The following is a 22,692-nucleotide window of genomic DNA, read 5'->3' on the forward strand; positions in this document are numbered from 1 at the left end:
CAAATAAAAAAGTACTCCTGACTCCCAACATGGGGCTGAGCCAAAGCTCCTCTTTGGTGTTAGACCAAACATGCCAACAGACCCTATTCAGAGGGAGGTGCCTGATGTTTTTAAGCCAAAAGGCTGTCTCTCGCCTGAAATTGCCCCTCCTTCAATACTAGTGAAAGGGAAACATGCATCCTCCCGATTTTTTTTTTTTTTTTAATCTCCCATTTCCTTCTTCTAAAATGTTAGCATGTATGTTAGTCGCATAATTGTCTGTCGACAGCTCCGCTGTCAATCCAGACCATAAAAACTCTGTATAGATTACGAAACAAAAAGCATGCCGAAAGCGTGAAACTTGTTCGGGTAGCGCGTGACATAGGGCGACAGCAAAACTGGTACTAAGATTGAACGCATGCGCCTAGGATGCGAAATGAGCGCATGCGCAGCGTGTGTGTACGGAAGTCCTTGTTGCTGGTCATGTCTCGCCGGGCGAAGGAGGAGTACGATCGCCGGTACCAGGTGACCGAGAGCCGGCTCAACGAGCGGGGCTTTACGGAATACTGCGTTAAGGCAGAGGTGAGGTAACTAATGGGGTGTTTGCACAGGACAAGCACTGGGAAAGGATAACTTGACACCCAAAGTTTAGCCTGTATAGATATACTATAATTATGGAATCCTGCTTACTAAACTATATATTTGGCGTTTCATTGCTTCCTAACGTGTCTAAAGTGCACACGTTGGGAAGTGACTCCATGTCTTCGGTTACACCGTTCTCCGGCGCTTGCTTTTTCTTTAGCAACCTAATGTTTTCAGGGATTTAGTTCAACGTCGCCAGAGTTGAGCAAATTGGAATACAGAGGTAAGTCGATCGAATGAGAGCATCGTGGAGGTACGGTAGTCTGAGAACCTGTTTAAAGGGGACAGAAACTGTGATAAGAACATTTGTTATGGTGACAGGCTTTGCCTAAAGAAGACTGCTAGTGTCCTGGAGAACCGAGTTGCGAAAATGACAAGTGGAAAAGACTCTCTACTAAGAACAGCTATTGGAAAGAGAACCTGTCTCTACAGAACCCCCAATAGCAGGAGCAGCCGCTGTTGAATGTGCCTTTCGAAGAATAATAAATGCGGAGCACAGCAAAAAAAAGTAAGCGAAGCTTTATTTTCATCAGAACACCAAAGAGCCCACGAACGACCTCCCACGCTGCTCGGCTACTCAAAGGGAACTGACGAGATACTGTTGAGTGCCAAGCAGCCACAGGAACTCAGAGCGTGGAACCACACTTGAACGTACACATTCTGCATAACACGAGATAAGCATATCTCGTGACAAGAAACAATAAGAAAAGAATATTGGATAACATAACATACCACATCATCTTCCCTTCAATACACACAAAAAAATAAAAAAACAAAAGGATACATTACTGTTAATAGTAATCCCTAAACCCTGTGAGAATAGAAACATTGCGAGAAATGCTAGTGATGATGCCACGGGAGGAATATCCCTCAGGGTTATCCATTTCTCCTGCAGTAGAAGAAGAAGACCAAGGACTGGACAAAGTGTCTGAGTTTGCACTATTCAGAATAATGTAACATATAGAGTTAGAACATGCATTCAAAATATGAAACCATACAGTGTAATTTGCATCATCAAGGTATGATTTGATTCCCCCATTTTTCAATACTAGGTTTTTATGGGCTTGTTCAGCTGATACCTTAACTAAACTCCTTTTTACTCCACCCTCCTGTGCCGTCTACCAACACAGCACTCTTAGAAACGTTAGCAATTTTTACAGGCAGGGGATATTTAGATTCCCCTTTTTAACCTTGTTGGTTTTTTTAATACTAACCCAATTTCCTTCCTTAAACTCAGTTTGTTTGATTTATGTCTACTATTGAAATAGATTTATATTGCACTTTGTTTATTCCGCACTTCATCTCTTAAGTTAACATGATGGTCTAAACCCTTACATACTTAAACCCAATCAGGGTTCAACATCGTCTGAGGTGATCTGTGGCGTAGCAATTTAAAATGAGAAACTCCTGTTATAGTGTGTGGAGTTGTTAAATTGTTCCATGTCTTCTTTCTCAGAAAATTCTCAGCATCTACTCTGGTCAAAATAGCTGTTTGTACTACTTCTTTAAGAAATGTATTTAACACGCTCAACCAAACCATTGGCAGATGGGGAGTATAATGCAACTTGTTTGTGCATAATATTCTGTCAATACAGTTTTTTTTTTTTTTTTAATTTAAAATGTGTGCCATCTGTTATTAATTCTCTAGGTGGTCCTTCAATATAAAATATTTTCTTCACAAATTAAATAACTGTATCGGTGTCTGGTGAAGGTACAAAATCAAAATAGTACAATTTTGAAAAGTAATCAACGAGAACGATTAGATACCTTTTTGAAATAGGAAACAACTTAAAAGGTCCAGCAAAATCCAGGGTAACTTTTAACCAAGGCCCCTCAGGCAAAGGAATCATATGTAAAGAAGTTTCTGATGTCATCCAATGTTTATCTGAAGCTAAGATAGCACAATCATTGACCCACAAATTCACATTTCTGTCCACGCAAGACCACCAGTAAAATTGCTTTAGATTATGCACCATTGCTATTACTCCCAGATGCCCCTCATGAGCAATATCAAACAAAAGTTTTCGTAAAGACACTGGAGGAACCAATAAATCATGTCTTAAGAGGAATCCATCAACAATAGACAATTCACTAGCAACCTGGGAATATGTTTTAAGCTTGACTCCAAATTCCTTTCTTTTGGCCATCTGTTTTAACAAATTTGCGTGCAGAAGACACACAACACGCTGAAGAGCCTCTAACCAATTCTCTTTAGAAATTGCTATTTTCTTGGTATTGCAAGTGTCTTCAACCAGTGCAACAACGCATTCTACAACATCCTCTGAAATATCAGACTCCTCAACTGCCAAAGGCACACAAGAAAGGTAATAAGCTCTGGTATTTTTGCCACCTGGTAAATACTTGATGGAAAAATTATATTCTTGCAACTTGGACAAAATCCTGATCAGTCTAGCGGATGCCTTTCCAGCACCATTACTATCAATTATGTAAATCAGAGGTTTGTGATCTACACATACTTCAAACCTTGTGCCCCACAAAAACGTTCTGAGCTTCTCAATGGTGCATGAACAAGCTAAGGCTTCTCTTTCTATTGTGCTATAATTGGCTCCTGCCTTGGTTAAAGTACGAGATGCAAAAGCAATTGTTTTTTTCCTGATTTTCTACCCATTAAGATAAGACAGCCCCTTAACTCATCTGGCTGGCAACCACCATCAAACCACAGGGCTTGCCTGCCGAAAACACTGCAAGAATGGGTGCAGAAGTAATAAGAATCTTAATCTTCTTCAATGCTTCATCACAAGCCTCCTCCCAAACAAATTTCTGCCCTTTCTTGATTAAGGATCGTAAAGGTTGAACAATCAGGCATAACCATAAATGAAACACAAATAATATTCACAAAGGCCCAAAAAGTATCAAAGGTTATCCTTATTCTGGGGAAGTTTCGAATCTTGAATTGCTTTGCCTAGAGACAATAGGGGTTTAATTCCTTGGTCTGAAATGCAGTGACCTAAGTAATCTACTTGCTTGACGAGTAACTTGCATTTCTCTTTCCTTAACGTGATGCCAACTTATTGAAATTTGCACAAAACTCTTTCTGATATGAGGTCATGTTCCCTAACTGTTTTGGCAAAAATGAGGACATCATTCTGGAACGCCTGAACTCCTGGAATCCCCTTCAAAATGGTATCCATAAATCTTTGAAACATGCTTCCTGGAGAAGCTAAGTCAAACGGCATTCTAAGAAACCAAATGGTGTGATAAAACTGATGAAGTCTCGGCTTTCTGTAGCAAGTGGAATCTGATGATAGGCAGATCTGAGGTCCAACAATGAGTACACCTTAGACCTTCCAAGATTTGCTAACAGATCTTGAACCTTTGGTAAAGGGTTACAGTCCACAATAATATTCTCATTTATTGTACCTAGATCCACACATAAATTGATTTTACCAGATTTGTTTCTACAGTTACCAGTGGAATCACCCATTCAGAGGACTCAGTAGGTTGAATGATGCTTTCATTTTTGACCAGCAAAGTTTTCAATTAGTTTTTGAGAGCCATGGGTACAGGTCAAATCTTGTGTGCTATTGGTGTGGCAGTTTGTTTCAATTTAATACAATGTTAAAATTTAGTAATATTTCCAATACTCTCTGTGAATATGTCTGGGAACATACATACTATTCTGTTGATAGAATTTCCTTCAACAGGTTCAATAAAAGAAATAACATTGTCAGTTAGATTTTCCGCACCAGGAACCAGCATGGTGCCCAGTCTCGCCAAATCGTGCCATTCAGTTATGTTGCGATCCTTGTGAGCTACATAGACTTTTGTCACAATTTGTCTATCTAAACATGTTAGAGTATCAATAAAATCCCTAGCATGTCTATGTCCTGCTCTCCAAAAGCTTAAATCTGTTTTAAATAACGGAACCTCACAAAACTGATCATAGTACATACTGTACGAAATGATAGTAATTGGTGCCCTTGAGTCTGCCATACTACTTAAAGACATTTCCCTAATGATGTTAACACCAAGGTCTTCTGACATTAATTTCAGAATTGTTTTCTTTGCTGATAGTTAATACTACCTTGGGGAACACCTGCGAGTGTTGATCAGTATCAACTTCAACACAACCAACTTTTATATTAGTCCTGGTGTTTGTACATACAGACTGAAAGTGACCTCTTTGGTTACATTTGTTACATCTCCTATTAATTGAGGGGCAATTGTCATTATTAGCTAAATGAGATATTGAACCACACGTGTAACATACATTAGAACTTTTTCTCTATATAATTTTTAGAAGGCTTTAGTTTGACTGTAACCGTAGAAATACTGTTAGTATCACTAAACACATCTACATTTGAGATACCTTGTGATGAACTTAGGCTATAACATTACTCAATATAATAGACCTTTCAATACGCTTAGCTATTTTAATCACTTCAGATAAAGTGGGATCTGTAGAAATTAGTAAATGCTCCTGAATTTTACTAAAATCACAGCTGAACACAAATTTCTCGTATTAGATGTCAAGTGAATTTCCAAAATTGCATAAAGCTGCCAGACTTCTTAAAGAATAGATATTTTCCTCAACAGATTATTCAGTGGACTGTTTACATCTGAAAAAAATAAATATTTCCAGCAGTGCACAGGGCTGTTCTGAGAATTTATTAGTTAATCTAGCTACAGCCATAGTATAAACATTCCATGACCCCCTAAACATCCGTTGGAGCACTCGCTACAGTAAGTTGTCAAATGTCTGCTCCCCTTCATGACCAAGATGACTAAATAAAATTGCCACTTTTCTTTGGGGTTCAGATTTAGTGGCATCAATTGCAACAAAATAATTTTCAGTTAATTGTACACATTTTAGAGAATTACCTGCTATATTGTTGTAAGGCCTTAATCTGTTAAAAAAGAAAATACCACACAGTAAAATATAATGCACACAAGCAAAGGCAACTATATTACAATGATGTCCCTAAAAATCAATTAGAAACTTGAAGAAATACACAAGTTTAATCCTTACTTCATTTGAAACATCCAAAATCTTCCAAACTTCAATTTTAACAAGGAGTGCCTGTCACCGCCAAGGACAACCAGTATAATAAATACCACTGTTAAAACAGGCTTTAAGGTGTGCCTGTCACCAATGAATCAACAGTCCAGGCAGAAAAGTGGTGTGCCTGTCAACGACAGAAGACTTGCTGCTTCTTACAGTACATCAAACATGCAGTGTTTGAAAACGCTCCTGAGGGCGTTTTCCAGGTCAGGTGTGCTGAGCCAAGCATGTTAACCTGGAAGTTGATGCAAATAACTTCCTGTCTGTATGAACACGTCAGCCTGTTCTGGACGTGCAGGAGCCTCAGATTGTGTTACAGGTGATGTTGACGCATTACCTAGGTGATGCGCAGAATCCCTCGTGGTGAAGTGCGAGGCTACCCAGCCGTGAGCGCGTCAACAGGCTGCAGTGCGAAATGCCTCCAGGCGAAATTCCAATTCTGGTGCCTTGCAGCTATATTTATTTTCAATTTATAAGACAACGTTGCCAAATACTTTGGTATCACAAGTAGCCAAGGTAAGGCTACCAGGTCGTCGAGAATGAAGCAGCTTGACAAGAAATCCTGAAAGTGGAAGTAGTGGCCGACGTCAACCAAGTAGAGAGAGGCAATCAATGGGCTCACGTAAATGAATCCAATAATTTTCCACGTCGTCGTCACCAAATTTTGAATGTGCCTTTCCTAGAATAATAAATGCGGAGCACAGCAGGAAAAGTAAGTGAAGCTTTATTTTCTTGAAGAATAGCAAAGAGCCCACGGACGACCTCACACGCTGCTCGGCTTCTCAAAGGCAACTGTCAAGATACCGCTGAGTGCCAAGCAGTAACAAGAACTCAGAGCGTGGAACAATAATTGAACATACACATTCTACATAACACAAGATAAGCATATCTCGTGACAAGAAACAATAAGAAAAGGACTTTGGATAACATAACATACCAAAGCCGCAAAATAAGTTGACAACTGTCTTATTGAATTGAGACAAACAACTGATCACCGGCAGCCTAGGGGAGACTGGGAAGCTCCCGACATAGGACAGGCAGTCAGCTAGGACAGTATGCAGAATAGAATTATCATTAAGTAGACAATATGTGTATACGTGGTAGGAAAAGAGAATAAAATATTGTCTAACAAGAATATCCAATGGAGGAAGACTGTCTAAAAGGCTGTCTAAATAGGTCAACGGATAACTAGTGGAGACCGTGTTGACAGAGGACATCCAGTGGGACAGGGGTACCTGCCTTGAGATGACATCCTGTTCAGCTAAACAACCTGTTTATAGAGGGCAGCTGATTGGGGGCTAACACCTCTTTACAGAGCACTACCGCTGATAAGGAAGACTCTTGCCAAATAGAAATAAGATCCTGACTTAAGATGACCAGTTCTGGAAGGAAAATGTGTACAGTGGATAAAAATGGAGAGGCAAAAATGGTGTAGAAAGGGTAGCTAATGAAGGATGGGAAACTGTGTATAGAGGGTAGCATAGAGGGTGTCTAGAGAGGACACTCACCGGGCTGGGTGAAGACCTTGTCTAGAAAACAGCCAAAATGCAAAGAAAACTCTGGGCAGATTAGCCCCAGGCATGTCGCGGGCCTTTCATGGAAGCAGTCGCAGTAGCTAGCACACACATCACCATAGTTCCCAAGTCCCTACTAGCTGACCCTTCTTGGTCGTATGTTATGGGCAGATAACATACACTCAGCATCTCTGTAAGCATGGAATGATCAAGGATTTTGGCTCTGTTAAACACGTTATCTGACCCTCTTTTCGTTTTCTTTTCCTGCAGTTCATTTCAAAAAAGAATCCACAGGATGTGAAAGAAGTAAGTACCTTTCCTATTTTTCTCTTTGCATATCCGAGGAAGGTAAGTTTTGCCATTCTGTGAAAAGGTATAGACAAGGAATATGGTCTCAGTGTAGGTTACTCGTAGGAGGCTGATGGCGCAAGTCAGTAGTTCATTCAGAATGGAAGTGTTTTCAGAATGGCTTATAGTTGATTGAGTAAATGCTACCAATAAATGTGAAGTATGGTTGTTGTTCTGAAACATCAAGAGAACATTATCAGCTGCTTGAATGTGATGGCTTCCTCTGTACTATATTCTGGTCTGAAACCAGCGTAGTAGCTGGGCAGGAGGACATCATCTCTTCTTAAGAAGCTAGGTGGAAACATCATCCTCTGTACTATTACTGAGGAAGGGAAGTACGGTGAATTAACAGTAGTTAGCAAGGTTATTTAGTTTGAGGATTAGCTTCTTCAGAAGATACATGGAAGAACTACTTGAGGAAACATACTCTCAAGTTGTCTTGATGATGGTAAGTAGAGATGCTGATGCTTTCCCACTGATCTCTGTCACAAAATAAGATGGGATGTCGTGGTTTACATATTACGTTTGAGGAATTGAAAGAGCATAACCAATTTTTCAATTACAAAGGTGTTGAAGGGCTATCTGTGTTCATTGCTGGCAGGAATTGATGTGGTGTTGTCCACTGTTGTTGCTTTGTTGATGTGTTATCATATTTTGTCCATCTTTGCCTTGGAATATTGATTGCTGTGCATTTTGTTTCTACAGTGGATGGCCACTTGCTTAGTTCACACAGTGATTGTAGTGAAGAGTACCTTACCTCTGTTGAAGGATTCACTGATGATGGTCTTCTACTTGGTATTGGCCTCTAATATGAGAGGTCTTCCACCTTTTCCCTCTGAGTTCCTGATTATAACATGGTGCAAAGGGTTTGAATATAATAGAATGTGGTTTAATTAGCGGACATTCGCTTTCGTTGAAGCTTTTGTAGAAGTCACTCAAACATTGAGAAGTTTCCTGAGAATCTACTCATTGTTTTCCATGGCTTTGTTTGGCCTCTGCAGGTAGAATAGGGGTGGGGAAGGTCAAATGAAATGCAGTAGTTACATAATCATTCAAGTCCATATGTTGAGGTGCAGGCTGGTGATAATTGGCTGAGTATTGCAGATGAGATCCCATATGTTCCTCCATGGTGTCAAAAGGCAATGTGATAAGTTGGCCAATGTTGGCAATGTCTGGCTAATTTGAGGAAGGTTCTCTTTATGGTCTTGGTTGAAAAGCTACCTTTGAGATTAACCTTTCCAAGAAAGGTTGTTTATGAAGATCGTAGAATCTGTTATGATACACTGGATAACTTGGAGCTGAATGGTGGACTGCTTCACAAGGCCTGTAGATGAGATGGAACCCGAGTTTTTGTTGCTGTTAGGGAAAATAACTGAATAGGAGTTCTCACATGTTGAAGGCCTGTTACCTCTAAAGGGTACTAAGCCAGGATGAGTGGTGGATGACTGTAGTTCCTTTTTCTGCTTTGTTGGACTGGTGAATATGCTTGATGCTCCAGTCTGGTGGCACTAGAATTTTAGGGATGTGGGTGAAAGGTGGTCTCAGCCAAATCTCGATGGAAGTGGCATCCAGGTTTTTAGAGGTGATGATATCAGCAATGTATGCTACATGCCTGACTGCAGAGCAGGTATTAATTGGAATGAGGTGAATGTGTTTGTTAAGAAAGGTGCCAAATGGAATGTGAATGAGGCTGTATTAGAGTGATTTATGGGTTTGGGTAGGCTGCATTGGCAAGTGATGGTAGAGGTGGTGCCAGGTGCTGTAGGAGGCAATATGTGATGTAGTACAGTGATGTTGTTAGAGCTAAGAGTAGCGGAGGAGTTGGCTCTTGCCTTTTCCAGGGCTTTATACAATAGACAGGAGGCATTCTTTGCCTTTCTCAGTAGAAAGATCTTTGGGTCTGTTAGAAGTAGGGCAATACAAGTGGTGCACAGGAGGTTGAGTACCTAGGTAATTGTGTGATCTTCTGGGGCACTGTCTGGGCCAAAGCCCTCCGATTGGTCCCTTTCAACTGGGCGAGCAGCTGGGAAGGTGCACTGGGCCGTGTATAAGGGAGCCATGCTGTGCACTGCAGGCTTGTGACCTTGTATCTGTGTGGTCTTCTGGGGTGTTCTCTGTGCTGGGGGCCAACTGGTTAGTTGTTTCAAGTTGGCTTATCATGGGAAAGGTGCCTTGACTGCCAAATGGAAGCCAAACCTGTGTGTAGCAGGTCACATGACCTTGCAGTTGCCTGGTTTTCTAGGTCCTTCTTAGACTTAAGGGCCCTTTGATCGGTCCTTTTCAACTCCGATAGTTGGGAAAGGGAGTTGGTGCAGCGGGCACAATAAAGAGCTGAGTATTATGTGGCATGTCATGCAACCATGCAGCTGGTGGGATTTTTGAGATACTGTCATGCAGCACAAATATTAGTAATTGTTAGGAAAACCTTATTTATTCTTTCTATACAAAACTAACATACACTACACAACATTTACAAATTCTAAGATTATAACTTAGTTATAATTTGTGTCCCATCTGAAAATATAACTTGCGCATCTCCATAGACAGATTTGTGAGCTTGCTAGCCACACTACATTAACTATAACTCTGCACTCTACCACGCAGTGTTCTCATTGAATTATGTCATTAGACATGTCGTGAATTGTGTTATGAATGCTACATTTAACATGCTATATGTGATGTAATATTGAAAGCTATAAGAAGTGTATGGAGAAGGCGTGAGTTATAAGAGTAGAGTGTTGTAGAGTAAAGTGGAGGAGAGTATTATACAGTGGAGTGACATGTACAAAGGAGTGGAGTGGCGTATCATAGAGTGTCATACGGTGTTGGGGAATGGTGTAGAGTGGAGGGGCATACAGTGGAGTAGAGTGTAATGGAGTGGCATACGGTCAAGTGGTGTGTAGTGGAGTAGTGTGCCATCAGAGTAGAGTTGAGTAAAGTGGGTTGGAGTGGCGTAGAAGGAGTTGCATAGAGTGTTGTAAAGTGGAGTAAAGTGTCAGTAACAGAGTGGAGTAGAGCGGTGTAGAGTGGAGTGCAGGGTATAGAGTGGAGTAGAGTGTTATAGTGTGGCATAGAGTGTTGTAAAGTGGAATTGCATAGAGTAGATTAAGGTTTCATACTCCTTTTCAAGACTAGGGGAGGTAGATCCACTGTCTAAAGTCCTGGAATTGTTTTGGGATGGTTCTCTTTCAAATGTAATCTTCTGGTTGTAGATCAAACTCAGCCTTTGTTCAAGGTGCTGGCTCTCATGACAGGTATCCAAAACAAGGATAAAATTAGGTGTGAGATCTTTGCAGAAGGCTGTCAGCCTTCCTGAAGCAGTAATCAAGGACAGACAGAAAGGCAGATACTGCCTAGAAAGCTCCTCACCTTTTAACATAAATTGCTGACCATGCAATGCTCAGGGAAAACTAATCAGCAACTGTTTGCTAACAAGGACCTCAGTCGATTTCTAAGGGTTGCTCTCTCTCTGTCCTCCCTCACTTTAGTGTCTGGTTTTCCACCCTCCAGCCACAACAATGCAGTTAATATACTTCTGCTGTCTTTTCACCCTCATTTTGCGCTAAGCTAAACCAGGGATTATCCAGAATGGAATCTGGTGTTCTATGTACTCAGACTCTCAGCAGACACACCTTACAACCACACGTGTTACATCTGCTGGACATATATGCACACAGTACACACATGAAATGTCAGTTCAGGTATTTGTGGGTCACACTAGAGCAGATCTTTGTACGAGCGGAATCAGTAGACCACACTCCACTCTGACACAGAAAAAAGGTCTGATCAAGACTAATAATGTAAAATTTCCTAGTAAACACGAAGGAAAGTTTCAATTCTATTAAGGATACAGAAGCAGGGATTATGCCTTGCTTTCTTCGTTTAATGCACTTTCAGCAGCTTCAACATTGAATACAAAACTAACTTTCCCCTCAGCACTAGGGAAAGAACTACACAATAAACAACCAGTGAGCGTGCAGAGTCCTCTATATGCTGGGACATCCCCCATGTAACATCCTCTTTCTTAAGTGCAACAAGAGCGTTCTTCCTTTTCTCTCTAATTCTCCTTTGGTCCCATTGGAGCCTAAGAAGAAATCAGAAAAAAGAGACAAGGCCGTAAAACCACCATTCGATCTTACAGAAAAACAGACAGTCACAGTATGAAAACAGTTAAAGAGAAAGTGTTATAATGGTAACAATTCACAACGTTAAAATCACAAAGTCCAGATCCCTGACAAATTGCGGAAATTGTTGAAAACCAGGAAGTCAGAATATTTTGACCTTACGCTTGTCCCTTCTGGAAATGTATTGAAAGTAAACGTTCCGGTAGGGGAAAAAATGTCTCTCTAAAGCCTTGGGTGGGAATAATCCTCGCCTCCATGTCCTTAATAGAATTGAAACTTTCCTTCATGTTTACTAGGAGATTTTACATTCTATGGCAGGGTCGGAGGCGAGGATTATGCCCGTTCAAAGCTTATCCACCACCAAAGAAGCCATGTCCAGCACCAGTTAGAAGTAAAACTGCTTTAACATGTAATCTGATGACCAATCCACTGCATTGATGATATCTTCCAGTCGAGCTCCCAGGCAAGAAGCCATTGCTTCTCTCACAGGGTGCGCACCAAAAGGTGTGATATCAATACCCGCTTTTTACATAACCCAGTGGATCCATCTGGCGATGGTGAGGGAGGTGACCGCCTTGTAAGGCTTCCTGAGGAAGATTAAAATTGTTGTTCTCCCAGAGGGCGGAATTCTTCTGTCACATCTTTATATGCCTTGAGGCAAAGTACCACACACAATTTAGAAAAATGGATTGGAGACCACTCTAGAATTCGTCTTTGTGTGTCTAGAGTTATGGAAGGTCACCCCCATCCGTATTGGAAGTCTGGCCTTTGAGATCCAAGGCACGAATGTCTGACACCCGACGGCATGACACCAGGCATAGTCACATAGCCAGTGTTGCAGACAGTTCTTTGTGTGACAAAAACCTATTCCTCTGCCAAGAGCAAAAGATGTTAAGGACCTTATTGACGTTCCAGAGAACCGAGTACCTAGGCTTGGGAGGAAGAGCCAAACATACTTCTTTCATCAGCTTACACACCAAGGGCTGTTCCCCCCCGAAGGAGAGCCCCTCTCCTCCCCCCCCAAGGTAAGATGTCCTGCAGATATGGCTAATCTGTATGAGTTGATTGTCCTGTACACCAAACCCTGAGAAGGTAGTGAGGCCTAAAATGTTTAAATGTGGACCACTTCACATCTTATGGGATGCTTATTATTTTGAACGCACCCATCTAGCCCGTGCAGACCTATAATGTTTATTGATGCAGTCTGTTCAGGCAGCCATCAGGATTCTCTCAGCTTCGATCAACAGAACTGGGATTCTCCAGCATTGCCTGAAATCTGCCAGGCAATCAGGGACATTCGTCCCTGAATCACCAACGGGTGACAGTTGTCCAGAGGATTCTGAAGGAGATCCGGAATGCTGGGTAGAAAGGTTGGAGAATCCCAAGAAAATTCCAGATGGACTGGAAGCCACACTTGCCATCTCCAATAAGGAGTGATCAGGAGTACTCTGGCTTCCTGCCGTCGGACTTGGCCTGACAATCTCTCATAACCATCGTGAAGGGGGGAAACAAGTACCCCTGTTCCTTCAACCAATCCTGCAGGAAAGCATCCATCGCAGTTTGTAGGGGATCTGGCCACCAGCTGGACTACCTGGGGACATGGTGGTGCAGCCTGGATGCACAAAGGTCGACTGAGAAAGGCCCCCACTGGGCTTCAAATCGTTTGAAAATCAGTGGATTCAGTCACCACAAACTCGTGTCGGACCATTGCCTGGAATACCAATCTGCTACAGTATTGGATACTCCGGGAAGATATTCTGCTGTGACTAAGATGTTGTTGCCCAGACAGAACTCCCAAAGTTCCTTGGCCAAGTCTGCCAGAGCTTTAGACTTGGCATTCCCAAGGCGGTTGATATATCGAACAGCAGATAGGTCATCCATCTTCAGAGCTGTTGATATGCAGATGCTGTTCCTCCAGGGACCATTTTCCTACTGTAAATGAGTCTGCACATCGTGAACCCTAGCCGGATTTGCTGGTGTAGGATTCAGTCATTAAGTTGTGTTCGGATTTGAAGATGGGCCTGCCATTCCAGGCCTCCATGTGCGCCAGCCAGCACCTCATTGCGTCTATGAGGTCATCCATTAGAGGAACCTGTTCTGAATAATGTACGCCTCTGCGCAAGTGGGAGGCGCTGAAGTGCCCTGTAGTGAAGAGGGCCCGGAAAGATGGCCTGAAAGGAGGAGGAGAGCAATCGCACAATCCGGGCTATCTGTCACATAGAGGTTACCTTCTTGGAAAGGGTTCTCTTGAGTTCCCTACGGATTTTTGCATACCTGCGCAAAGGTAAACTCAGTCTCTTCTTACTAGTCTATGACAAACCTGAGAAATGTAGTCCATCTGGCTCGGGAAAGGAGGTATTTCCATCTGTTGATGATAAAGCCCAGTCTTTCTAGTACGTGGATTGATGTTTGGAGCTGCTCTTCCAGGTGATGGGGACATTGATCCAGGATCAACATATCATCTAGATAAATTAGAAGATGGAAACCCTGAGCTCTCAGGTTTTCCATCACTGGCTTGAGGACCTTGTGAAACACTACGGGGTGGACGACAACGTGAAAGGCAATATCTTGAATTCATAAACTTGGTTTCACCACAAGAATTGCAGGAATCTGCAACGGGGAGAAAAGGTCAGTAACAGTCAGATAGAAGTCCTGAAGGTCCAGCTGGACCATCCAGTTGTTGGGTTGTAGGAGATTGCGTAAAAGATGGATGCCCTCCATCTTGAAACGGTGATAAATGAGCCATCCATTGAACTCTGAGATTGATGACCAGTTGCTGGCCCCATCCCTTTTTTCCATCAGGAAAATGTTGCTGAAGAAGCCCTGGGATGGAGTTGCATTCTGGAAATTGTGTCGTTCTGCAGAAGATCCTCGAACCTTCTGGTCTATCAAGGCCGTCTGATCGTCTGCAAAAGCCAGCGAGTGTGGAGGAAAGGTTGCACCGGAGTTCCATAAAATTCTATGTGGAACCCCTGGATGGTTTATAAAACCCATGCATCGGGCATGATCCCTTCCCAGTTGTGTCTGAAGAGTGTGAGCCTGCCGCCCCCTTTTAGTTTTGAAGAATCGCAGACTGTTACCTGTTTGAGCCTGGAATTGTGCCCTGGAGTAACCTCTGGGTTTACGTCCTCGAAAGGTTATTTGTGTAGCGAAGAATTCTCCATGACGGGACTGGTCTTGTGGCCGCTTGGAGTTTCCGGGAGGGCCTTGAGTGTAGAAGCGGCTAGCCGAGTGCACTCTGCTTCAACCGGCCCGATGAAGATTTTGCGGTGGAAAATCATTTTAATGGATATTTGTTTGTTGTCGGGAGAGATCAAGGTGGCCACGAACCTGCCAAGCTCCTTCATGAAGGCCTCCCCAAAGAGGCCTTCCTGGACCGCTGGCCCCGCCTCCGTGGATGTCAGGTCTCCTAGTTTGGGGTCTACTTTTAGTGGGAACAAGCAGCGTTGTTCTGCATATTGGGTGCAATTGGCGTTCCTTAAAAATAACCCCACCTGTGCCCATCCTGAGAGGGTTTCTGGGAAGATGGGGGTTCTTGTAGATTTGGCCTCCTCCGCCAGGTCCAAGATTGTGGAGTTGCATTCTGGAAATTGTGTCGTTCTGCAGAAGATCCTCGAACCTCCAGGTCTGTCAAGGCCGCCTGATCGTCTGCAAGAGTCAGCGAGCATGGAGGAAAAGGTTGCACCGAAGTGCCATAAAATTCTATGTGGAACCCCTGAATGGTTTGTAAAACCCATGCATCGGACGTGATCCTCTCCCAGTTGTGTCTGAAGAGTGGGAGCCTGCCTCCCACTTTTAATTGGGAAGAATTGCAAACTTTTACCTGTTTGAGCCTGGAATTGTGCCTGGAGAAACCTCTGGGTTTATGTCCTCGAAAGGTTATTTGCGTAGCGAAGAATTCTCCCTGATGGGACTGTCTTGTGGCCGCTTGGAGTTTCTGGGAGGGCCTTGAGTGTAAAAGCAGCTAGCCAAGCGCCATCTGCCTTTACCGGCCCGATGAAGATTTTGTGTGAAAAATCTTTTTAATAGAGGTTTGCTTGTTGTCGAGAGAGGTAAAGGTGGCCACGAACCTGCCAAGCTCCTTTATGAAGGTCTCCCCAAAAAGTCCTTCCTACACTGCTGGCCCCGCCTCCGCGGATGCCCAGGTTTCCCAGTTTGGGGTCTACTTTTAGTGGGAACGAGCGGCAATGTTCTGCAGATGGGGTGCAATTGGCGTTCCCTAAAGAAAAGACCACTCGCTGCGCCCATCCTGAGATGGTTTCTGGGAGATGGGGGTTCTTGTAGCTTAGGCCTCCTCCGCCAGGTCCAAGAGTTTTGTGAGTGGACGGCCGACGTTCAAGAGTTTGCCCTGGCAAGAACGCCAGGACCCATTGGTATCTTTTTTAGGATCTTAATGTACTTCTGAAAGAAGGTGGCAATGTGGGTATCTAACTTGGGAGTGAGGGCTACCTTCCCTGGGAGAGAGGGACGGGGACGTTCAGCTTTTAATCACGCCTAGACCTTCTTGTCAAGAGGTTTTCTGAGGCGACTATACACATATTTGGCTACCTTGTCTGTAGGGTCCAATCGGAGTAGGGTGGGTGTATAAGGTCCTCCGGCTCCAGCATGTCTGAGGGGGTCTCTTGGGGTTTTGGGTCTGCAGGGACCGGGGAGGGACGCAAGGGGCAGAACTGGCTCACTTCGTCAGGCGATTTGCCATCGTCTGGGTCAAGTGACAGGGGCAGCCCTTTTAGTGCACCAGAGTCGTCGTCCTCCCCAGAGGGTTCAGGGAGAAAGAGGAAAGCTTTTTTCAGGCATCCAAAAGCCCCTAGGTCCATGGCCGCATTGCCCTTACGTTTCGATGCTGGCCTACGCGAGGGGGGCGTGCGTGGTACGGGACGGGGGTCAGCTGTAAAGCTCAAGGGCAGGCGTAAGGAAGCTCAATGGGCGGCGCTCCAAGGGTTATATAGCTACCGCCACTGTTTGATTTACGGAAGCGGCAAAACTCATTATCGATAGATAAAAGGGACCCTTCTATATATTTCTCTGCCATATTGGCCAAATTTCCCTCACTGGGGATTACTTAGCTCTATGTGGAGCAGGGAAGTGAGTGTTAGGCGTGGGATAGAGAGGGTGAAACCCCTTTGAGCGCAAAGCAACCTGACTGCACCACCTGTGATGTTATAGGAGGCAGGCGCAGGCCACAGAGTCAAGCCAGGGTAAGCAGAGAGGGTCTCTTGGGTGCTGAAGGCATATACAGAGCTAGGCAAGCTAGCACAGTTTTTAAGTGGTAATAGGGTCACAGCCCAGGGGCCCACTCACCATGTACTTTCAGAGGGCGAAGACACTGATAATCACCTGGGCCCGGTTCCTTATTCAGCAATGGAACGCGGAGACCGCGTACTTATCATAGCTCAACGGGGCTTATGGTGTGAGAAAATGAAGCACTTCTTGTGACAGCAGAACACACTCATGGCAATGGGCGTCAGGAGAGAACAGAATGTGTACTTAGCTGCAATGGAAGCGGGAAAGAAAGAAGGTGTTACGTGGAGGGGGGGGGGGGGGGGGAGGATGGCCCGGTATATAGAGGACTCTGCACGCTCATTTGTTGTTTGTGTAGTTCTTCCCCTGGTACTTATGGGAAAGTTAGTTTTGTATTCTGTCAATGTTGAAGCTGCTGGAAGTGCATTAAAGGAAGAAAGCAAGGCATAATCCTCGCCGCCGGTCCCCCTGTAGAATTCTCAAAACATGGTACATTATTACCACTGCTTAATTTAATCAACCCAGGTCATGAACAGTTATCCCATGTCAGGCTATCTTGGTGTGCCCTTCTGGATCACAGAACCAATTCTGGACTTTGAGCTACTAAGGACAGGGTTATGCCGCTGCTAACCAACTAAACTAGCGAGACTGCAGGCCCAACAAAAGAGTCAGAACACCAGTTTCCCATACAGTCGAGTACCCAGGGAGGGGGTATATGCCTGTATACAGTGCAGGGAATATTCCGTTCCCAACACTTACCATCATATATTGGTAATTGATATTCTGGGTCTGATATTTAGTAGGATGATATTTAAAACATGATATTCAGGTACTATACCATCTGAGCTCACGCACACAGGATTTCATTTTCAATTGAACCACTGTTGGAGTTTCTCACCTTTAGAACATGGTTTAAAAGTGCGGCATAACCACGTTATACCTCATTTTAAGGTGCAGAAATCTAAAGGATGTAGTAATTCCACACTGAGTATATATTGCACCCTGAGTAGCAGCATCAACCAAATGTGGTGTTACCTTTCCAAATAATGGGCACTTTGTAATGACTCCTTAGTGTGAGATCGTGAACGGTAGATTAGAGAGATTTATGGTTGCATTTCTCACAGCAACTGACACATTTGAATGGTTGATAGGCATTGTAGCATCCTCTACAACTGAAAGTTTTAGATTGCAATGCTTTTGCCTTATAATAAAGGTTCACCTTCTGATATAAAGTACCACAACTTCCCTAACAGAGTATTTAAAAAAATGTTTTGGTGTGTGTGTGTATATGTGTGTGTATATATATATATATATATATATATATATATATATATATATATATATATATATATATATATACTGTTTATTTATACACATACATAAATACAGACATACTTATACAAGCACATGTTCTCACTTGGTCAAGGAAGCTTGTACTTACTTGTGTGTTGAATGTATTTCAACAGTACACACATTGGGAGATTTTTACACATTTACAGTTTCAGTTTTAGTGCTATACAATGGTTGCTCAATACCTGCTTTCTGACTAGATTTGTTTGGTTTTCCTTGGTAAACTATATCCTATTGTCTACCTATCCCCAACAGATCACAGTGTGGAAACGCTACAGTGACTTGAAGAAGCTGCACAGCGAGCTCTCCTACACACACCGCAACTTGTTTCGCAGAATGGAAGAATTCCCACCATTCCCCAAAGCACAGGTCTTTGGTAATTGTAGCTCCTCTTCTCTTCTTCTTGCTGTCACTAGAGCTGCAGTAAATTCTGTTTTCATATCAAAGCCATTAAACATCGAGTCCCCCCTCTTGTTACAGGAAGCATCCATTTTCTGTCACTATGACAGAAATTAGCATATTCTGCCTCCAAAATTGGAAGTTAACGATGTGACTATAGACAAGAGTACAGTTAACACTTCGGAAAACGTTAAGTGTTCTTGTCCTTTTAAGTAGAAATAGGGGGCTCCCAAACTTGCTTACTGTTCCTATGCCTCTGCCTTTAACTGCTTTCTGTTTTCTGCCTCTCACTTTAAGTCTTTTTGTTTTGCAGGCCGATTTGAAGAAGCCGTTATTGAGGAGCGCAGGAAGGGTGCTGAAACCATGCTGGCATTTACTGTGAACATCCCAGCACTCAGCAACAGTCCACAGCTGAAGGATTTCTTCCGGGTATGTGTAACTATCCTGTAACTTTGCTCTGCTTGCAATGTTTTTTAAAGCAGAAACTCGTTCTAGTACGGAGAATGGACAATTAAATACCATTCTATACTAAGGAGGACATCTGCCCTACACAAAACCACTGGAAGGCAATGCCAGTGGAAGGCAAAATGGGGTTGCTATGTCCCACGTTAATACATTATCAGTTTTTCTGTGGAAGAGAAATGTAAGCTCAACAAATGGCGTAAAATGCCTTTCTTGATTTATATACAACACTCTTAAGCAATTCGAGGACTGGAGGCAAGGATAGCACAACATCTGCAAAAGAGATGTTGTGAGTAGAAATGCAAGGTCTTAAGTCTCCAGCCTGGTAAACAGAACTGAGAGGGGAAACATAAGGGGCATTTTCAAAGTTATTAGGTTTAATATTTTATATGAGAAAAGGGGGTTTATTTATCATAGCAAAAGTGAAGGCAGAGGTATTTCGAAGACCTCTAAATATTGCCTTAGCATAAATAGTGTAGAGGGAGAGGAAATATGGACAAAATATTCAATCACAATGGGTCTATAAATCCAGCAAGAGTCTACACAAAGACTATAAATGCAAGAAAGGGAGAGCTATAATGCAACAGTTGTAGACAGTCTGTCACTCTGTCATGATACAACATGCATTTCTACATACCCCTGCATTACACACACACACACACACACACACTCTAACTCAGCACACCATACAGTACCAGATCACACTACACTGTAGCACATATAATACATTAACACATAGTCCAACGCTATACAAAATACCCTGCCACATGATGTCAAACCACTTGCTGCCTTAACATATCAAATCCCACCAGTTGATACAACATACCAGATGTCAACATTATATTTCACCTTTAAACACATCACACCATCCAACACCACACAATGGAACATCACACCATCATCATCCTCTGACCACAATATTATACCTAAAAACAGTACACAACAGACTCCAAGATATAACACCCTATCACTCCCTGCAACAAAATAATACCACCATCCGACAATGTCACACCACACCACACCTTTGCATCCAACTCTTTTCTAAACCCTCCTGGGGCAGAAACTTTTACCTTGCTTCCTTTGAGCCTGCCATGTAGTATTCATAAAACACATTTGGTGAAGTTTTCTAGTCGACATTCTACAAACTTGTGGATTTTTATGATTTAATATTACTTTGTTTAATTTTTTTTTTAACTTGGGTCCACCATCCACCTGCGCACTTTTGCAAAAACGTACAAACCTCCTACGAGCATTGACTTTTCTGCCCCACTAACGTAATTAGTCACTTAATTTATAACTCTAACTTATTCTTCAAATTTTTAACCTTACCAATCAAAAAAATAAGTTCAGTCTCAAACAATCTTAGATGTAACGCATTACATGGTTCATCTTGAGAACATAAGACTAAAACCTATTAACGTTAGTCCACAGGAATCCTAAAATAATGAAGTAAATGGGTCTTATCTGAAGAGTACAAGTGGATTTAAATTTTAATTAACACATTAAACAATTACCTAACCACTACTCCTGGGCTCCTTGAAGTGTGCTACTCACAGAAATGTGCTTCAACATATCATCAGGGATAGTAAGCTCTAAATAAATGCAATTGGAATACAATACACAACGTTTTATCATCACATGAGTGACATGATCATTACATTTAAAACTGCTGACAGTTGTGATCCATTTAACTAATAAGTAGACAAAACATTTAGGAATGACCATGTTTTGTCAGGTTCTTTGTTCCTTTTAAGATCCTCAATGGCTGTTATCTTCTTGCTAGCTACCCATAGCGTGTATGGTTTGTTTGTATTTGCTGAAATGATGGATGAATATCTGGGGATTGTCTGTTCACGTTTGCCGCTGGAAAAGAATCTCAAAATGCTCTAGCCACTGAACTTCTGAATTTTTCTTCTTTGTTTACTTACTAGTTGTGTCTTGGGAACCAGGAATTTGTTTCCATAGATCTTTTCCCTTTGAAGCCCCAAAGAACCAGAGTTTGATTCTTTCCCTGTGTGCTCATTCTTTTTCTTTTATCCCTTTCTACTGGCCCTTTTGTTATCTCAAGCTTCTTGCAGTTTTATTTTTTGGCTACAGATTTTCCTTCACTTCTTTTTCTTTTAGATCTAGCCAGAGCATTTCTGTCTTGTTTAGTGGATTGTTTTTTCTTCTGTGCGGGGAACCTTCAATGACGAAGAAAAGCAGTTTTTTTCTTGAAAGGCTTGTAAGCTGAGTTCTCCATTACCTGCCTCACAAATGTGAGATGTTAGGGCTATTATGTGCTTTTTCTCTAGTGAGTCTCTTAATCTTTTGTTCTCTTCTTGTGTAATTTGCAACCTATTTAGCTGGTGTCTGCGGAGAGTGTTTTTATTGCAGGCCTAGAGATCAGTTCCCTCAGTAATGAAGGCTCAGCAAGTAAGACTCTTGTGTTCCATTTTGACTAAATCAGATTATGATTGCAGGCATATCTTTGGTGCAGGGTGAACTCTTGAAGCTATGATATCCCTTCAGAATGATTATGATGACATGATTTCCAGACTCACTACTCTGACCAACCATTCTTCTAAGCGGATGTGGAATGATTTTTAAACGAAGGCAAATTGTGACCATTTATCAGTGGTAGTAGCACTTTGCCTTTTTTGTCTACCAGTGAATATTATTATTCCCTTCCCTCTAAATAGAAGTCCCAAGAAGAACCATGTGTTGGGCTTTCACTACGTTTCCCTTTGCTCCTACTATTTCACAGTGACTGCTTCTGTGACACATCTCTTTGTCCCCCTAGGTTTAACCATATTGCTGGTGCATTTTTCTCCTGACTGCCTCTTCCATCTCGAATATGTGGGGTGTGCTTCTTGTGCTTTTTTCCTTTTCTCTTGAGAATTGCCTGAGTATTCGGTGCACGTGTACTTCCTTGTCAATCACTTTTTCTGCTTGAGTTTTTATCGCTTATCCTAGTGTCTTGGCCATGCCTATGACTATCAGTGCTTATGTTTGGTATTTCATTTCTCAGCTGCCCAGAAGATATCTGTTTTTTAACTATTTTATCAAGTCTGAGGCCCTCATTACAACCCTGGCGGACGGTGGTACAATGGAGAAAAGTACTGCCAACAGGCTGGCGGTACTTTTCCCCATATTACGACATTGGCGGTTTGACTCAAGCCAAACCACCAATGTACCACTCCGTCCGCCATGGCGGTAACAGCCGCCGGGCTGGAGACTTCAGTCTCCAGCCAGGCGGCCGTCACTAGCCCACCCGCGGGATTATGACCCCGCCCACCACCATGGTTTTCGTGGCTTCCAAGCCACCACGAAAACCATGGCATTAGGCACTAGCAGTGACAGGGAATCACTTTCTGATAGGGGTCTCCCCCACCCCAGGTTTTCTCCTCCCTCCCTCTCCAGACACCCCACAACGACATACACGCACCTTCACGCACCATCGAACACACGCATATACACACTCATACCCACATTCATCCACGCATGCATACATCCATTCACACACACATCCACACACACTTACATGCATGCACACACGCAGTCACACAACACAACATACACGCACCCACACGTCCATACATGCACACTTACATCCATGCACACGCAAACA

The 22,692-nt window shown here is 42.8% G+C and overlaps 1 protein-coding gene across 1 annotated transcript in view; it reads left to right on the forward strand.

The window, feature by feature from the left end:
• Positions 1 to 393: 393 nt before the first annotated feature.
• Positions 394 to 22,692, forward strand: part of SNX15 (sorting nexin 15) — an 88,829-nt gene continuing 66,530 nt past the window's right edge. The window contains exons 1-4 of the mRNA XM_069207098.1: positions 394 to 561; positions 7,429 to 7,464; positions 18,477 to 18,597; positions 18,934 to 19,049. Coding sequence (XP_069063199.1) covers positions 409 to 561; positions 7,429 to 7,464; positions 18,477 to 18,597; positions 18,934 to 19,049 — 426 coding nt within the window. The 5' untranslated portion in view covers positions 394 to 408. The remainder of the gene's footprint in view (positions 562 to 7,428; positions 7,465 to 18,476; positions 18,598 to 18,933; positions 19,050 to 22,692) is intronic.

The sequence above is a fragment of the Pleurodeles waltl genome, chromosome 9 (genome assembly GCF_031143425.1).
Source record: "Pleurodeles waltl isolate 20211129_DDA chromosome 9, aPleWal1.hap1.20221129, whole genome shotgun sequence".
Taxonomy (NCBI): Eukaryota; Metazoa; Chordata; class Amphibia; order Caudata; family Salamandridae; genus Pleurodeles; species Pleurodeles waltl.